This window comes from Mustela nigripes, chromosome 13 (assembly GCF_022355385.1).
Source record: "Mustela nigripes isolate SB6536 chromosome 13, MUSNIG.SB6536, whole genome shotgun sequence".
Taxonomy (NCBI): Eukaryota; Metazoa; Chordata; class Mammalia; order Carnivora; family Mustelidae; genus Mustela; species Mustela nigripes.
In genome coordinates this window covers 131256665-131276331 of record NC_081569.1, presented here as the reverse complement: position 1 = coordinate 131276331, position 19667 = coordinate 131256665, and the positions used below count along the sequence as shown (strand labels likewise).

Genomic DNA, 19667 nt, shown 5'->3' with positions numbered 1-19667 from the left:
ACAAAATCAAAACAAATTTACAGGGCGCCTGGGTGGCTCAGTGGGTTAAGCCGCTGCCTTCGGCTCAGGTCATGATCTCAGGGTCCTGGGATCGAGTCCTGCATCAGGCTCTCTGCTCAGCGGGGAGCCTGCTTCCCTCTCTCTCTCTCTGCCTGCCTCTCTGTCTACTGTGATCTCTCTCTGTCAAATAAATAAATAAAATCTTTAAAAAAAAAACAAATTTACAAATAATTCAGTAATAACAGCGGTAGGGTCAGAGGATTTTTTTTTTTTTAAAGATTTTATTTATTTATTTGACAGAGATCACAGTAGGAGAGAGGAAGGGAAGAGATCACAGAGAGAGAGGAAGGGAAGCAGGCCCCCTGCTGAGCAGAGAGCCCGATGTGGGACTCGATCCCAGGACCCTGAGATCACGACCTGAGCCAAAGGCAGCGGCTTAACCCACTGAGCCACCCAGGCGCCCAGGGTCAGAGGATTTTTAAAAAATTGACATATGTTGAACCAAGATTGTTTTCTTTAAGCAGTCTAATATATATTTCTTTTTAATCCATGAATAACTGACATACAATGTTAAATTAGTTTCAGGTGTACAACGTAATGATTTGACAATTTGGTACATTACCACAGTTTGAGACACTACTTAGTGCCCACCAAGATAAGGGTAGTTACCATCTGCCACCATACAGATTTATTACAATATTAGCAGTCTGATGTTTTGATGGCTCTAGGGAACCATGTAGGTAGTAGAATTTAGGTTATCAGGATTATATCAGTTGTTGCCATGGATTTATATCTTTATGAATAAGTATACAGTTGTAAACCACACCCTAAAACAAAATTCAAAATAACATTCATATTATGTGGTAGAGATGTCGTTCTACTGAAATGCAGTACTTAATGTTGAACTTAATAGTGGAAAGATTTAGCCTTGGGTTCAATAATATATTTCCTGTTTCTACATTTTAACTTTAGTAATACTTTGCAGAGAATATAATACAAGGTATGTGTTTAAAGTGTCAAGACTTTGTAGCATTATGTGATAGTGGGATCTCATATGTAACCAAAACTGACTAAGGTCCTTGAATGCCAATTTTAATGAGGTTTTGTTAGAGAACAGCAGAGTTAGAGTTGCCTTGTTCAAATGAAGATGAGATTTGTGTTGCGAATGAGAACACACAGAATAGGAGAAAGTTTGTGCAAGTTGTATATCTGATAAGGGGCTTGTATCTAGAATATAAAAAGAACTCTTACAAATCAATAATAAAAGACAACTCAGTTTAAAAAGTGGGCCAGTGATCTGAATAAGTATTTCTTCTGAAAAGACGTATAAATGGTCTATAAGCACATCATTAGTCACCAGGTAATGCAAGTCAGAACCACAATGAGTTACCATTCACACCTGCTGGGAGGGCTGTAATAATGTGTTGATGAGGATGGAGAGAAATCCACTGCTCGTGGGATTATGAAATGGTGCAGACACTTTGGAAAATAACCTGGTAATTCTTCAAGAGGTTAAACATAGACTTACCATATGACCTAGCAATTCCACATCTAGGTGTATATCCAAAAGAGTCTACCCAAAAACTTGTACATGAGTGTTCATAGCAGCATTATTCATAATAGCCAAATTGTAGAAATAATCCAGTGTCCATTAAGTGATATGTGGATAAATGTATATCCATACAATAGAATATTGCTGGCAATAAAAAGAAATTATGTACTGATTCATGCTACAAGAGGGATGAACCTTGGGAGCATCATGCCACCCACAAAAGATCACATGTATAATTCCATTTATGTGAACTGTTTAGAATAGGCAATTCCATAGAGACAGGAATTAGTGGTTGCCTAGGCCTGGTTGGGGAGGGTTTGGGAGGAAATGGGGAGTGCTTGCTGATAGGTACAGGGTTTCTTTTTTGGAGTGATGAAATTGTTGTAAAATTGATTGTGGTTGTGGTTGTACAACTGTGAATATATTAAAAATAATTTAACTGTACTCTTTAAATGAGTAAATTGTATGGCATATGAATTATATCTCAGTGAAGCTGTTACTTAAAAATTTGCATTGCAGGGGCGCCTGGGTGGCTCAGTGGGTTAAGCCGCTGCCTTCGGCTCGGGTCTGATCTCAGGGTCCTGGGATCGAGTCCCACATCAGGCTCTCTGCTCAGCAGGGAGCCTGCTTCCTCCTCTCTCTCTGCCTGCCTCTCTGCCTATTTGTGATCTCTCTCTGTCAAATAAATAAATAAAATCTTTAAAAAAAAAAAAATTTGCATTGCGGTTTTTGAAACCTGTGAAATGATAATGGGAATTGAGAATAGAAACAAATTTAATTGCATATTTGCCATCACACTTCCAGCTAATATACATGGTGAGTTGCTGTGTTAAAGATGAGGTTTACACAGCTTGATAAGGTACTGAGTGCCCCAGTGTCTTGAGGTCAGCCTGCCTATGCTTCTCTGTCCTACTAGTCTCTCTTTAGTTCATATAGTACACATACAAACCTGCTGGGCAGCAGATTTGGGCAGAACTCAGTTATAATATGGATACCCATTTGTTTCAGAAAATGCTCATGTTAACTTTTTGAAAAATTATCGCTGAAATGACACTAAAATAAAAAGATACCATAGAGGGGTGCCTGGGTGGCTCAGAGGGTTAAAGCCTCTGTCTTCGGCTCAGGTCATGATCCCAGGGTTCTGGGATCGAGCCCCACATCGGGCTCTCTCCTTGGTGGGGAGCCTGCTTCCTCCTCTCTCTCTGCCTGCCTCTCTGCCTACTTGTGATCTCTCTCTGTTGAATAAATAAATAAAATCTTTAAAAAAAAAAAAAGATACCATAGATAACCATGGACCCTTGAGAAGTGGTGATCTAGAGGTGGCAGCTTTCTTCTTTAAGTTGTTATTACAGCTTTGCAAAAGTATCTAAGAACCAGTATATGATTTTTTCCCTTGTTTGGTGCACATATTCATAATATTCATAAACTTCGTTTTTTTTTCATCAGGTGAGGATAATGGAAACGCAGCCAGCGTCATTGATTTCTAAGAAGCCTAACAAATATAAAGGGCAACAAATTGTTGTCTAGTTTCTTAGAGATTTTGCAATCTTGGAAACTCAAGAGTTTGAGGAACCTTAAGAAAAACCTGAACAAATATTTGGTTATTTCTTGGCTTCTTGAGATGAACTGGAATTGGGGAGAAGTAATTCTTTTTTTTTTTTTTTTAATTTGACAGAGAGAGATCACAAGTAGGCAGAGAGGCAGGCAGAGGGAGAGGAAGCAGGCTCCCTGCCCAGCAGAGAGCCCGATGTGAGACTCGATCCCAGGATCCTGAGACCATGACCTGAGCCAAAGGCAGAGGCTTTAACCCACTGAGCCACCCAGGCACCCAGGAATAGTAATTCTTAAACCCTGGTGTTTCAAGGTCAGATGTAGATAGATGTAAGTAGGTAGATGTAATTGCTATTTATGCCAGCTGCTCTGTGGGTGGGAGTCCAGATTCTGCAGCTTAATAACTTGAGCACTGAGTCTTGGTTCCTTCCTCTGTGAAAAAGAGGGTTGAATAAACAGCATTGAACTAGTATGTGTAGGATTGGAATAAGAAAAACATAAGAGAAGGGAAAAGTCAGAGATTTATGATACTTGATTTTATGTGGGAAACAAAGGACATTTTCATTAATATCTTGTGACCTGTTTTTTGTTTTTTTGTTTTTTTTTTAATGATGAAAATGAGGATTTCTGGAAACCAGCAAGGGGGAGAGGAAGGAACCAACAGAACAATAAACATTTATTCAGGAACTTCTTAAATACCTTTTTTGTAGAGTAAACCTACCTTATTCTAACTTTCCAGTCAACTTTGGTATTAATTGAAAACTCCCATCCTGGGTGCATTTTACACTGCACAATTATTTTGTGTATGGTAGTGGTCCCAATTTTAGCAACATTTGTACAAAAGACAGTGAACTCTTTTGTCAAAAGTCTGAAAAAAATAAAGTGATAAGAAGGTAAGAATTTTAATTATGGGGTGAAAATAGCGACATCAGGGTCCCAAGGGTCCTACTTTTGGGAAACATGTTCAGATTTTGACTCTGTAACCACTTTTAGAAAGATGAGGAACTTGAGAAAAGAAAAATAAGTCATACCAGCCTGCCACCTAATATAGCTGCTATCATAGTTGTATTAATTTCCTTGTATTTTTTCCTGTTCATATCTTAACTAGTTTTAATAATAGCAAGTATATAATTTTGTATTTTGTTTTTGTAGTTTAACATGTCATTAGCACTTTTTGCTGTTGTGTTATTTTTATAACCATATTTTTAAGTGACAGTGCTATAATCTAATTAACCATTCCCTAAGTGTTGGGTATATATATGTATTTATATCTTGCTTGCAGTTGTTTATTATTATAGATGCTAACATGAAATTCTTTAGGCATATACTTTTTCTATTTTTAAGACCTTTTCTTAAAATAGGTTAGTAGAAGTAGAAATTCCACAAAGTACAACTTGTTTTCTTTTTCAAAGTACAACTTTTAATGGGTTTTTACATCTGTTGGGCATGTTCTATTTTAAAACAAGTGTTTTGGGTTGAATTCTTTATTTGCTTGCTTGTTGTGATTTTCAGATATGTAGACTTACCTTTGTTTATTTAGCTACATTTTTCTACTCCTCTAATTCTCTCTCTCTCTCTCATCCTTCTTTAGGCTGAATTGACTACCCACCCAGCACAGCATCTTACAGGAAAAGCATAGCATTTCCTAGAGGAATATGAGCATAACAGGAAGGTGTCTTTGACTGAGTTAAATTTTTAACCTGTCCCCTGAACAGCTACAGGATTTGGAAGCTGAATCAATGTTATCAGATGAGTTAGAATCCAAACCAGAGGTGAGCCCAGGCAGTGCTATCTATCTATCTGTCTATCTGTTTGTATTTTTTGTGGGCTATCTTCCAAGGTTTGTCCTTACGTCAGGAAGTCAGTAAACTTCTGTAATGAGCCAGATAGTAAATATTTTCGGTTTTGTGGGCCATATGGTTTTGGTTGTTAACTACTAGTTTATTATTTTTTTCTATCAATAAGTACTTTCTCAAAGATTTAAAAACTTCTTTTACCTGTCGCTTTTTTTGTTTCTTTAAGTAAGTATAAGTTATTATACATCTAGGTAATCATGTAATGACAGAAATTTTATATAACATGTGGATGTATATGTACATATATGAATATTTACTACCACAACCATTTTTCAATTAATTTTATATATATCTGAAAGTGTTTTCTTTATAAATGTAATTAGAGGATTTAAACATTATTTATTATTTATTTTATTTTATTTTTTTAAGTGGGCTCCATGCTAGGTGTGGAGCCCATCACAGGGCTTGAACTCATGACCCTGAGATCAAGACCTGAGCTGAGATCAAAGTTGGACACTTAACTGGCTGAGCCACCTGGGCACCCCTAAACATTTTTGATTTTTTTTTTTCATTTCTCTTGCTTTAATTTTAGTATATCTGTGTCACATAGTGGAAAGGTCAGTGAATTTGGAATCAGATGATATAAGTTGGAAGACTTACTTCCCCTACTAGTCATGTGACCTTAGATAAGTCATTGGATGTCTTCAACTTGATTCCTTTATTTATTTATTTATTTATTTATTTGTGATTTTTTTTTTTAATCTTTAAAATACATTTTCAATCTTAACTGGGTTATGATGAGGATTAAATGAGTCAATATAATATAGCTTTTCTTTAGAACAGAGCACTTTATAAAAATAACTTTAAGTGTTATTTTGTAGTTAATGTAGTTTTTCTCTGAATGTGCTCGAAACTAGTAAGCAATAAAGATTTAATTAAGCTGTGAACTTGTTGTAAATTCAGAGGTTTGGATTCATTCATAACAACTTGTATTTTTCAATATTGTCTCTTCCTCCTCCACTCCCCAGCTCCTGGTACAGTTTGTTCAGAATACGTCCATCCCATTGGGACAGGGGCTAGTAGAATCAGAAGCTAAAGACATTACTTGCTTGTCCCTCCTTCCAGTGACTGAGGCCCCAGAATGCAGTCGGCTAATGTTACCAGGTAAAAATGAAGAGTACAAGACATAAGAAAAGCAATTTTTAAGAGCTTAGCCTGCTCTATCATACCGGTGGGATGGGATAAATGACTTTATAACTGACTGGTAGAAACTGTAAAAACTAGGAATTATGGAGAATAAGCAACCATGGGAGTTACTTAATTACCAATTACTTAATTGGTAATTTAAGCCACAGTAATGGATAGGATCATTCATAGAATGTGAGAGTGAGAGGAAAGGATCAATGTGGAGCTCCCTATTCAGGGTACAGGGTAAAGCAGGAGAGCCTATGAAGGAGGGAAAAAGAAAGGCTAGAGTAGTGAGAGAAATATTCCTACAGAATGCGGGCATAGAACTCAGGAGAATAGTCAGTATGCAGATGCTTCTAAGAGGCCCGTGGGATAGGGACTGTCCCAATGAGATAGGGCCAACAAAGCCATTGTTGACATTGGCAGGACCTGTTCCATGGAAAGGGAATGGAAAACCAGGGTGTAGAGGGTTGAGGTGTCAGTGCAAGGTAAGGATAGTGGCGGAAGGAACTACACTTTCTCGAGGCTCTCCTGCTACGGGAAGGAAAAAGAGAAGGATATAAGGTAGATGGCAGAATTCTTTTTTTAAGATCTGAAATATTTGAGGATGGTTTTATGCTAAGAGGAAAGAGCCAATTAGAGAAGCTGTAAACAGAAAGAGAGGCTAATTAGTGGGGAGGCTCCAGGAGAGGTAGGAGGAACTAGAATGCTGATCATGAGTTGTGAGGTTAACTTTGGATGGGGAGAAGGAGATCCTATCCCTGGACTGTTACCAAGGAGAACATTATTTTTGGGTGCAGTGAATTCTTTATTTTCTGGAAATTGGAATGTTTAAAATTTGGAATATTGATGTTAAATCGGGGGACTATTGGTGACTGGTGACAGCTTATAATAAAGTCTTCTGGGTACTGTCCTCTATTGGAGGTGATTTTGAAGTGACTTTAAAATGTTTTTCAATGTTTAAAGATTCAAGAAGGCAGATACATGCAACCAGCCAGTGTTGACTTAAGGCTTCCCTGTCTAGTTCCTAGCTTTCACATATCTTCTGTCAACTCCTGTTTTTCTACTGGTATGTTGGAGTTTTTCCAGATCCTTATGGATTTTCAGTATGTATACATTTCCATGTGTTAATAAATTTTGACCTTCATTGGGTTTAAATTTTTCTCTCCCGATTTTAATTGGTTGAATAAATATTTTAACAATATTGAAGTAAAAAGGACAAAATCATTAATCTTCTTTTCTACATTAACTTCAGTTGTAACTTTTTAAAAGCTTATTTATTTATTTATTTATTTGACAGAGAGACAGCTAGAGAGGCAACACAAGTGGGGGTGGGGGGAGTAGGAGAGGAAGAAGCAGGCCTCCTGCTGAGCAGGGAGCCCCATGCAGGGCTCAATCCCAGAGTCCTGAGGTCATGACCAGCAGCCACCCAATGACTGAGCTACCCAGGTGCCCCTTTAGTTTTAATTTTAATTAAAAATATTTTATTTTAGGGGTGCGTGGGTGGTTCAGAGGGTTAAGCCTCTATCTTCGCCTCAGGTCATGATATCAGGGTCCTGAGATTGAGCCCTCGTTGGGCTCTCTGTTCAGCAGGGCGCCCTCCCCCACTGATCCCCCCTCTTGCCTCTCTGCCTACTTGTGATCTCTGTCAAATAAATAAATAAAATCTTTTAAAAATATGTTTTATTTTATTTTTAAAGTTTTTATTTATGTATTTATTCATTTAAGTAATCTTTACACCCATGTTGGGCTCACACTCACAACCCCAAGATCAAGAGTCTTGTGCTCTGACTGAGCCAGCCAAGTACCCTGATTAAAAATATTTTATTTTAGGGGCGCCTGGGTGGCTCAGTGGGTTAAGGCCTCTGCCTTCAGCTCAGGTCATGATCCCAGGGTCCTGGGATCGAGCCCCACGTTGGGCTCTCTGCTCAGCAGGAGCCTGCTTGTCCTCTCTCTCTGCCTGCCTCTCTGTCTACTTGTGATCTTTGTCTGTCAAATAAATAAATAAAATCTTAAAAAAAAAAAAATTCATTCCTCCCTTTAAAGTTCTAGAGAGCAAGTCTTCCAAATTATTTCTTTACATTTCAGTGTAAACTCATAAATATAATGAAACATTTATGATTCTATAAAATTTCAGTGATTTCTCAGGTTGTGGTTTTTTGCCCCCAGTGACTCAATAGAACTGTCACATACATGCTATAAAAATTAAAGGGAGGGAATCTTTTCCCAAGACAAATAATTAAAAATTTAGAATCCTATTCTTGAGTTAGTATTTATTGTATAAATACATTTTTCGAGGGAAAAGTACTGATTTCTGGCCTTGAAAGGACAAAGGCCAATAATGTCCAAATGTGGATGGTTGGTTGATTGTTACTGCCAAGTGTCAAATGAATCTGTCCCTCATATTTTGGCTGACTCCCTTTAAAACTTAAAGTTATCACTCTGTTTTCTTCTGAGGGAAATTTTGTATTTGTAAAATAAAAATGCTGCTGCTCCTATAAGGGCTCTTTTAAGGGTGCTGTGTATCAGAATAGTGAGCTCTGTGGATATGGGTGCTACATAATGCCGTGATATTTTTCCCTTTGTCAGATGATACTCCAAGTCATACAAACTCCTCCAAGGAGGTCCCTTCCTCAGCTGTGTTGAGAAGCCTTCAGGTGAATGTGGGCCCAGACGGAGAGGAGACAAGGGCTCAGACTGTACAGAAGTCCCCGGAGTTTTTGTCCACTCCAGAGTCTCCTAGCTTGTTGCAAGATCTACAGCCGAGTGATAGCACTTCTTTTATTCTTCTTAACCTAACAAGAGCAGGTACTCTCTCTCCTTTTCTGAACTCTGCTCATGCTTGAGGACAGAAACTGGGGGTGGGGCATATCTAACTCAGTCATACTTAAGATGGAAAGAAGCCTTATTATTTTATAATTTTAGAGAATTGGTATAGTCTGGTTGTAAGTTGAATGGATAGAGGGAGAAGGCAGACTTTAGGATGACTCAGAAGTTTCTCGTTTGGGAAATGAGGTTGTGCCAGTCAAGAACAGGGTTGGGGGAGGATGATTAGTTCCAGTTTCTGCTTGTTGATGTATTTCAGAGGGACATTCATGAGGAGGTGTCCTTTAGACCATTCGAAACAGAGTTCTAGAAATGTCTGGTGGGAAATAAGTTGTTTTGGTGCTTATCAGCATTCAGGAAATGTATGAAACAGTGAGCATGGATTCTTTGATTCAGAAGCATAAACAGAAAAGAAGGCAAATCTGGGACCCTGGAAAAAACATTTAAGAGAGTAGCAGAAGAGTGGGGAGGAGCTGCTAGAGAGGGATAAGGAAAACAGAAGGAGAGTGAAATAGGAGAAGCCAAGAGAGGGAAAATGTCTAAAAAGAAGAAAAAGGTCGTAAGTCATGCCACATACCCCAGGAGAGGCTAGTGAGGGGAGGACTGGGAAGTTTATGTCTGGTGACCTGAGCAAGAGCAGTTGTTACTGAGGTGGTAGAGGTCAAGGCCAGCGTTCTAACCGTGACAGATGATAAAGTGGATACAAAAGTTGGGAGTTACACTTGGCAGGAAACTTGACTATGAGTGAATAGCTAGAGAAGTACTTGAGATTTTCTCTTCTTTTTAAAAATGAAGATGGGCGAGACATTTAAAGGCTCTGAGGGCAGGTCGTGAGGTGGCCAGTAGAGAGGAATGGCTTGCAGATGGCCAAGAGAAGATGACTGGTAGGGTCAGGATCCTAGGTTGCTTGCCCTGGGAGGACAGCTTTGCCTCTGAAACCAGAGGAGGTAAGAAAGATAAGCCTGTCTGGGAGTGGAAAGTGAGAACCTCAAGTAGTAGGAGAACAGAAGCTTGAGGTGAGAGGTGAAAATCTACAGGAGCGGATTCAGCTATTCCAGATACGAAGTATCTGAGCCAGGGCCAGTAAAAGGGTAACTTGGTGGGTAACTTTCACATATCCCCTTGTTTCTTCCAGGTCTGGGCTCTTCAGCTGAGCACTTAGTATTTGTACAAGATGAGGCAGAGGATTCAGGGAATGATTTCCTCTCCGGTGAGAGCACGGACAGTAGCATTCCATGGTTCCTCCGGGTTCAGGAGTTGGCTCATGATAGTTTGATTGCTGCTACTCGCGCACAGCTGGCAAAGAATGCAAAAACCAGCAGCAATGGTGAGACCCCTATGATGTTTTTCATTTCCAGTATTCTGCATGGAGATTTTGGTAATGCAATGACTGCAATCGAAGTTATTTTATTGGTGAGAACAACAGCTAGAAATGTGTACATTGTCTTATTTTCTATAAAGTAACTTCGCTCTGACAGATTCACATGCAAAATCAACACCACCAGCATTCCCAGTTGTCAGCTTTGAATTATGTACAGAGACCCTTTAAAGGGAAAACATTTTCACGGATCAAGATGTTACCTTGAGTTGTTTTTATTGTACTGTTCCCTATACTTGGAGCTTTTATACCATTATAAAATCAAAACAATATTACCAATTAATAGGAATAAAACTACAAAACCAGTGAAAATAAAGTTAATATTTTATTTTGGCAGACGGTGTTTTGTCGAAACTGAATTGCTACTCATAGCAATTTAGCAATTTCAGTAGCTACAACTGCTTTTTGGGGGCGGGGGGGCTTTCATCATATGATCTTAAATATCCAAACAGTCTGTAGTGCTGTTTCTTTTGAGTTCAGCATGCCTGTACTAACTGTCCCACTTTTCTCTGTCCAGTAGTTTTCAGGTGTAGTCCTTGGGTCATCAGCATCATCTGGGAACTTAGAAATACAAATTCTCAGGCCTCATCCTACTGAGTCAGAAACATGTGCTCTTTTAGTAAGCCCTCTCAGTGGTTCCAATACATGTTAAAGCTTTAGGACCACAACTCTATTTAAACCACCCCTAAACCATTGCACAACCTTTGCTTATGTACCATGCCATAATACTTTTTGTTTTAGAGCTGCTTCTATATTTTCTCTTTAATCTGTGACAGTTAAGGTACTACAACAAATTATTAAGGTAAGATACACATTATCATGATCACAAACCAAGCTTAAAGTACTGAAATTTCATGTTGGTCCATGACTGTTTGCAGCACGTGCAGATGATCTAGAATGTGCTTACGACTATTCTGTGACTATGGTACAAGTGAAAATAAAAAATTAGAAACTTTCTCAAGGATCCCTGAGAATATTTCAAAATATTCCAGTTTTAGAAACATTAACCTTAATCTTTTCTACATGGAGAATTCCAGACTTCTTTCTTTAAAGTTTTTATTTAAATTGCAGTTAGTTAACATACAGCTGAATGTTAGTTTCGGATATACAGTATAGTGGTTCAGCACCAGGTGCTCATCCCAGGTACACTCCTTAATCCTCATCACCTGTTGCACCCACCCCCCCATCCCTCCATTAGTGACCATCAGTTGTTTTATATTGGTAAGAGTCTCTATCTTGGTTTGCCTCTCCGTTTCCCCCCCGCCTTTGCTCTTTTGTTTCTTAAATTCCACCTGTGAGGGCGCCTGGGTGGCTCAGTGGGTTAAGCCGCTGCCTTTGGCTCAGGTCATGATCTCAGGGTCCTGGGATCGAGTCCCGCATCGGGCTCTCTGCTCAGCAGGGAGCCTGCTTCCTCCTCTCTCTCTGCTTGCCTCTCTGCCTACTTGTGATCTCTCTCTGTCAAATAAATAAATAAAATCTTTAAAAAAAAAAAATTCCACCTGTGAGTGAGATCATACGGTTTTTGTCCTTCTCTAAATGACTTACTTCACTTAGCATAATAGTTTCTTGCTCCATCTGTGTCACTGCAAAGAGAACTTCAGAATTTTCTTAGTTTCAGAATAATTAGTTCTGCTTTGACAACCGTAGTGCTCCTTAGAATGGCCAGTTTTACCATTTTGGGGAGGCTGTAAAGTTCAGATTCTTCCCCTGATGCTTTTTCTAATCTCTGGATCCTGAAACCGTCCACATCTCCTCTTTGCGTTAAGGAAGTAGTGCTGCATGTGCCAGGAAGAAGCTGTGCGGGGAGGGAACTTAGGGCTTGGTGTCTTGAGACCTGGGATCCAGACCTGGTGCTGTCATGAACCAGTCCTCTGCCTAGGAGATTTAACCTTCTTAGCCTCAGTATTCTCGTGTTCAGAACACAAGAGATTGAGTAGTTTACCTGATGGGGTTGTTTTGGAGATTTAAATGAGAGTGTCTCTAGGAGAGCTTATAACCAGCAAAGCATTGTGTGGGTGTTTTTATTACTCTCAAAATATGTTACCTTACTACCTAACAACTACCTTGTATACTTAAATATAAAATGAGCCCAAATATATGAGAGTCTTCTATTTTGTCAATAAGATGATTCCATAAAACCTTTTCAGCGGGCTAACTTAGATATATAAACTGTTAGGCGTCTAGATAAAAGTAAACACTGTAAGTTGTTTTTGAAAATTTTATTATTTTGATTACACACACATTTTAAATCATGAAATACTTTAATTTAATATTGCTTTTCACCCACTAACATAATTTTTTATCCCGTATTTAAATGCATCTTTAACAGAAATATCTTTGTTGTTACTAAAGCCATTTTGTGAGTCTTGTAGCAGTTTCTCAGAGCAGTTTCTTCACCTCTATCTAAGTTGACTGAAATACGGATGTATTTAAATTTTGTATATGATGCTTTATATAAGGGGTTAGCAAAGGGCCAAATAACTACCTGTTTTGTAAATAAAGTTTGGTTGGAATACAGGCATATCCATTCATTACAAATTGTCTGGCTGCTCCAGTGGCAAAGTTGAGTAGTTGTGACAGAGACCATATGGTCCTTTAAGCCAAAAATACTTAGAATTTGGCTCTTTACAGAGTAAGTTTACTGACCCATACTATATATGATACTCCTGCTGGAATTTTATCCTGAATGCAAAGACCTCACATAACTGTGGGATCTTTAAGGTGTTTACAGTGTTACACAACGTGCACCATATAAAGTGTTGAATTTCTTTGTCTTTCTCTTTTTGGGGGGAACCAGTTTGTCAGATCTCTAAATATCCAAAACTATTGTTGCTTGATGTCATTTTAAGCTAATCTGTCTTCGGCAAACAGTGCTCTGTTTTTTTAAGGAGTAGTTTCATAAGGACTCAAATACAAGACAATTCACTATTTTCTGAGCGGTTTTTAAATTTCATGATTATATCAGTGTTCTCATTGTATCTACAACATTGAATACACAAGTCCCAAAAGTCAGCTGTTTAAATTTCTATATTAATTTCTACTGAGCTTTCATTAGAAATTAATTAGCTGAAGCTCTGGAGTTGGTGGGAAATTTCCTATATGATATATATAGTTTTGTACTGTTTAAAATTTACCTATGTGCAGCTCATTTTCAATTAAATAAAAACTGTGTGGGACGATATTAAAAAAGAAAAAAAATTAAAAGTAACTAACAAAAGGCATCTTAGATTCTACTCTGAACTTGGAGCATTTAGTTTTATGATTAGCACTTGGTGACATGTACAGCAAGGAGCATGTAGGACAGGAAGAGCATTAAGATTAATATTCAGGATGGAACCTTGATCAGCTGTCAGGTTCCAGGAAATATGATGGGTACCACATTTATTGTTCCTGTTCTTGGCTTTTGAGAGGGAAATTTGGAAATACAAATCTTATTCCTGAGGTATATGTCTTAGAAAGATAAACTCCATTTGCTTGTAGCAAAATTAAGTTGTAGTCATAGTCATAAATATTTTTCTCTGTTGATGTCCAACTATATCTTTAAGAAATTAAAGAAAAGGCATACTACCTATGAATCTGGGATTTATATAAAGCTTTAATTAACTGATTTCACTTAAATTTAAGGGAGACACATGCCCTTCTTCCTTCCTTTTGTTCTGTTGAACAAAAAACTTCAGTTGATGTTGTTTCTAGCTTTTTAAAATGTGGTTAGAAATTATAAAATCAGATGAGCTTTTGCATTCTTAAAGAGAAGTGGCACAGGAAATTGGAGGGTTGTTCTTATTCTCTAAAATGGTAGGAATAGCCAGACTGACCTCAGAAGATAGAAATCTAAGAATGATCATTTAGCAGAGAAGTCACAACCATAAGCTCAGAACTAAGCCAGAATGGCTGCCTCTCCTAGAATAAATACAAGTTTACTAATACCTAGAACAAGAAGCCATCTTTAGCATCCCTTTCCGGGTGTTGACATATATGCTTCCCTGCCAATTTGTGTAATGCAGAATAGGTTTAACTCTTCTTTTTTATGTGAAGCCATTGTGGACATATCTTACCTTGGCCAGAGAGGCCTGGTCTTGTGAAACGAAGCATGATGGCTTTTGAGAATTCTCTGGTGTAAGGGGATGGGAACAAACTGTGCGCTCACTTCTGTTATTTAGTGGATATAAAGAGAGCGAGGGAAGCTGGAGAGAGTTACCTGCTTACTGATCAGTAGGAGTAAAATATAGGAGCTTTATTGTTTGAACCGAAGTACTTCAGCACTTCCTTTCCTGGATTACAAATATGTGACTCTGTTACAGGAGAAAATGTCCATCTCAGTTCTGGTGATGGGCAGCCCAAAGATTCTGGGCCCCTTCCTCAAGTGGAAAAGAAGCTCAAATGTACAGTTGAAGGTTGTAACCGGACATTTGTGTGGCCCGCTCACTTCAAGTACCATCTCAAAACGCATCGGTGAGCATATCTGAGGTGCCATACTTGGAGCTCAAGAATGTTGATGCTTCTGGAAGAGCTTGTCCCCAAGTGGACAGATTAAAGGAAAGCCAGGGTTCCAGTTCACTCATGATTAAGATGTCTTTTGTTGTTTTAATAGAAAGGTTTGCATTGTCTCATTTACCTCATTTTTCATAAATATTTAATAAGACATTTGGCACCTAAGCATCTTAGAACAAGGGTTCTGGAATCTCATTATAAAACATAATTTCTTGGAAAACTTAAAATATATAAGCATGGTTGTCACTCATAAACCTGTGAAATCAGTATTCGAGAAGTAAGGTGTGGGGCAGCTGGCTGGCTCAGTTGGTAGAGCATGCAACTCTTGATCTTGGGGTCGTGAGTTCAAGCCCCACGTTGGGTGTAGAGATTTTTTTTTTTTTTCCATAGAGATTACTTTAATAAAAGAGGGTGGGGAGTAAGTAAGGCCTGGGGCATCTGTGGTTTTAATAAGCTTCAGGTGATTCTGGTATATATCCAGCTTTGGGATTTACTGTCTGCTTTAAAACGCAATAGGAGATTTAATTTGGCCTTTCTAGAAAAGAGCATTTTCAGGTATTGTTGCTTATATGATTTTTTTCCCCCCCCAGAAATGACCGCTCTTTCATCTGTCCTGCAGAAGGTTGTGGGAAAAGCTTCTATGTGCTGCAGAGACTGAAGGTGCACATGAGGACCCATAATGGGGAGAAGCCCTTTGTGTGCCCCGAGTCTAGCTGTGGTAAGCAGTTCACTACAGCTGGAAATCTGAAGAACCACTTGCGCATCCATACAGGTGTGTGCAACCCTGCCTTCCTGTAGATGGTCTGCCCCTGGGCTCGGGGTTTGCTTGCCTGTCCTCAGGAAAGGCTCGGAGCTGGAAATAGAAGTGAAGGTTTAGATTTGTTGCTAGAACTCTGAAAATAGAGTTTCTTTTTTTCACCTGCGTGTGAGGAATGGGCAGTGTTGAGTCCTGCCTGTAGGAGCCTAAAGTGTAGGAAGGGGTGTAAGACCTTCTCTGATAACAACGATAACAAGTATTTCCAAATATCTTCGACAATTACATGGTTGTAATTTTGATCAGTAATATTTATTGAATCACACAAACCATACAGAGCCTCTTTTAGCCACTAAGTGGGGTAAGGTGAGGGAGGAAGTACAAAAACTGAGACACATCCCTGACTTTGAGGAGCTTGCTTTTTTGATGGAGCCTCCAAACATGAGAAGCAGAATGGGAAAGTGACTTGACGGGGTCAAATGGCATGTTAATATCAAAGGAGCCAAATAAAGACACCCTGACTCTCATTCTAAGAGTTTAAGGGTGACTTACCAAGCCACTTGGCCCAAAATGTACTGAGCTTCTTATCAGAGCTTAATCACTGAACCAAGACCAGTCTCTTAAGATGTGTAACTGTTCTTCCCCACTTTCTTTGTCTGTTCTTTCTTCTTGCATTGCTAAAATGATAGCAGGTATAATTAAAGGGCATTAAAAAGTGAACCTCCCCCCCCAAAAAATAAGTGAAACCCAAGCTGAGGCCCCATTTATTCCAGGTATCTCCCTGTGATACCTGCTAGATGGACATTATCACTGAATATGTTTTAGGGCAGAATAGCTCTTCCCAGCTTTTACTTGAGAGACTGAGCTATACTTAGTTCATCTCAGATGGCAGAAGTGACCACAGATCTTTATTAGTAGTGACAACAGTAATTAAAGCTACTGATTTTGGTGGCTTACCATGAGGGCTGACTATGTGCCAGACACTATGCTGAAAGTACTTAATTTGTAGTGTCTCAATTCTCAAAATAATCTTTTGAGATTATGTTATTATTGTATTATGTTAATTTAATTTTTTTTAAAGATTGATTTATTTTAGGGGCGCCTGGGTAGCTAAGTGGGTTGAGGCCTCTGCTTTCGGCTCGGGTCATGATCCTGGGTTGCTGGGATCGAGGCCCACATTGGGCTCTCTCCTCGGCGGGGAGCCTGCTTCTGCATCTCTCTCTCTCTGCCTGCCTCTCTGCCTACTTGTGATCTCTCTCTGTCAAATGAATGAATAAAATCTTAAAAAGAAAAAAAAAATTGATTTCAGAGAGAGGGATAACACGTTCAGACATTGTGGAGGGGCAGAGGGAGAGAAGTGAACCCCCTGCTGAGCAGCATGGGGTGGGGGTGGAGGGCCCTTGGTCCCAGCACCCTGAAATCATGACTTGAGCCAAAAGCAAAAGTCGGATGCCCAGCCAACTGAGCCACCCAGGCGCCCCAGAATTCCTCCCTTTTCTGAATACTTAGCACGTTTTTTATAGGAATTTATACTGAAGTTATTTATGAATACATTTATCTCTCACACTAGTCTGTGACCTTTGGATAGGAACTACATCTCTGATTTTTTTTCACTTTTTATTTTGAAATAATTAGTCTCATGAGAATTTGCAAAAATAGTACAAAAAGTTATGTGCCTTACCCAGCTTCTCCAAAAAGGGACATCTTCTGTCGCCACAGTACAATACCAAAACCAGAAAGTTAATAGTACAGGCCTTAATTTAGTTTTTACCATGCATCTTTGATTTTTAAAATAATAATATAATACTGTAGACAATAAAAATTACAGAGAAATACAAAGAAGAAAGGAAATCATCCATAATGCCACTATTAGGCTGTAATTACTTTTAGCATATCGTTACAGATTTTTCTTTGTACCTCTGACTGAATATCTGTTTTTGTTTGTTTGCTTTGGTCAGTGGGACTATGTAAAACCTATTCTATAACTTTTAGAAATCTGGACTTTTTAGTGGATTTAGAAACTGAATCATAGAAAGAATTAATATAAGGTAAAAATCCTAACAGCATATGTGGTGTTAATCTTGATACCCTCAGAAGGGATGAATGAGATCACTGAGGAATGTAGGTCAGTGTAGCTGGGATCAGCGCTTGAGCCAGGAAGGAGGAGGAAGTATGATGCTCAGAGGTAGCCACTCTAGAGAGGAGGGCAGGGCTGTCTGGCGGGTTGTTGGCTGGGAGACCACTGAGAGGCGACACCTGCTGGATAGATAGCCCGTCTGAAACTACACAGGCCAAATTCAAGAAATCTGAGCAAGTCATTGGAAACTGGATAGGTTAATGGGAAAAGAGAGTAATAGTTGTCAGTTCATCAGAACACTGACTCTTTATCTCATTTTCTGTCTCTAGGAGAGAAGCCTTTCCTGTGTGAAGCCCAAGGATGTGGCCGTTCCTTTGCTGAGTATTCTAGTCTGAGAAAACATTTGGTGGTTCACTCAGGTACTAGAACCCATCCCAGTCACAGATTTCAGGGAAGGTGGAGAACCGTAAGGGTAAAGGGATGGTGGTGGGGGGAGGGGGGATTGTAAAGAACTCTGGAAAGAAACAAGCTGTTCAACATAAAGTTTGCTCCTCATGACAGAATCAGAAATCAAAGCTATTGGTAATTGCATGGGAAGGGTTCTGTAATCAAGGGGGAAAGACCTAATTGCTTTATTCTCAGCTAAGTCGTTGACTGAATTGCTTTAGAATCCAGAGCTTTTCTGAGGAGATCAGCAAATTTGCATTGTGTTGGGTGCTTTATAAGGTACATCAGGTATGGGCTATGGAAGTTATTCAAAGCAGAGATTGCTGAGGCAGGAGTGAACTCAAGAGTGGAGAGGGGGGCGCCTGGGTGGCTCAGTGGGTTAAGCCGCTGCCTTCGGCTCAGGTCATGATCTCAGGGTCCTGGGATCGAGTCCCGCATCGGGCTCTCTGCTTAGCAGGGAGCCTGCTTCCCTCTCTCTGCCTGCCTCTCCATCTACTTGTGATTTCTCTCTGTCAAATAAATAAATAAAATCTTTAAAAAAAAAAAAAAAGAGTGGAGAGGGATTCTAGAATCAAGTAATTGTTCAAATGGTGGGCCATAGGAAGTATTGGGATGCCAAAACAGGAATAATGGAGAGAAGGAACGGGAAGTTATTTATGATAAGGACAGCAAAGCAATTCAGTGGGAGTGAGGGAGTTTGAGGGAGTTAGAGAGGTGTAAGCAAGCAGGGATAGGAATTTCAGAGTTGAGCTCTTACCTGCTGACAAGTTCTAAGCAGAAGGTGACAAACTGATAACCTGTGGGTTCGATGGGGACTTCAGGTACATTTTGGTTGGTTTGTAGAGTGTTTTTATTTTATCTTACTTAATTTTATTATATAGGGTATCTGGGTGACTCAGTGGGTTAAGCCTCTGCCTTCGGCTCGGGTCATGATCTCAGGGTCCCGAGTCCCACTTGGGTGAGCAGGGAGCCCACTTCCCCCCTCCCTCTGCTGCTCCCCTGCTTGTGCTGTCTCTCCTTCTCTTGCTCTCTGTCAAATAAATAAATTCTCTAAAAAAAAATTCATTATATAAAATTATGTTAAACATACATAAGAGAGAAAATAAAGACATTTTCTTACATAACAATACTGTTATCATACCTTTTAGAATTAACAATTCCTTAATTTTATCTTATACCCAGTCCATGTTTAGTTTTTTTTGCAATTGTCTCAAAAATGTCTTTTTTTTTTTTTTTTAAGATTTTATTTATTTATTTGACAGAGACACAGTGAGAGAGGGAACATAAGCAGGGGGAGTGGAAGAGGGAGAAGCAGGCTTTTCACTGAGCAGGGAACCCAATGCGAGGCTCAATTCCAGGACCCCAGGATCATGACCCAAGCCGAAGGCAGACGCTTAACGACTGAGCCACCCAGGTGCCCCTCAAAAATGTCTTTTACAGTAGATTTATTTAAATTAGGATCCAGTAAGTTTTAATTATTATACTTGGTTTAATTATTACACTTAAGTCTTTAATCTAAATCTGTTTATCTCACTTTCTTTTTTTCATTCCATAGACTTATTGCACCACAGAGTTAGTTGGGTTTTACTGAATGTCTCGCATTCTGG

At 39.2% G+C, this 19667-nt stretch overlaps 1 protein-coding gene across 5 annotated transcripts in view; it reads left to right on the top strand.

Annotated features, from left to right (window-relative positions):
• ZNF410 (zinc finger protein 410) overlaps positions 1 to 19667 on the top strand; it is a 40550-nt gene that overhangs the window by 9296 nt on the left and 11587 nt on the right. For 3 of the 5 annotated variants that reach the window (XM_059373781.1, XM_059373778.1, XM_059373779.1), the window contains exons 2-8: positions 4695 to 4875; positions 5928 to 6063; positions 8677 to 8895; positions 10049 to 10240; positions 14593 to 14743; positions 15373 to 15554; positions 17943 to 18032. In XM_059373781.1, the coding sequence (XP_059229764.1) occupies positions 4843 to 4875; positions 5928 to 6063; positions 8677 to 8895; positions 10049 to 10240; positions 14593 to 14743; positions 15373 to 15554; positions 17943 to 18032 (1003 nt within the window). In that variant the 5' untranslated portion in view covers positions 4695 to 4842. Of the gene's footprint in view, positions 1 to 3413; positions 3434 to 4694; positions 4876 to 5927; positions 6064 to 8676; positions 8896 to 10048; positions 10241 to 14592; positions 14744 to 15372; positions 15555 to 17942; positions 18033 to 19667 lie in introns of those variants that run through there. The other 2 variants (XM_059373780.1, XM_059373782.1) reach the window with 2 other exon arrangements.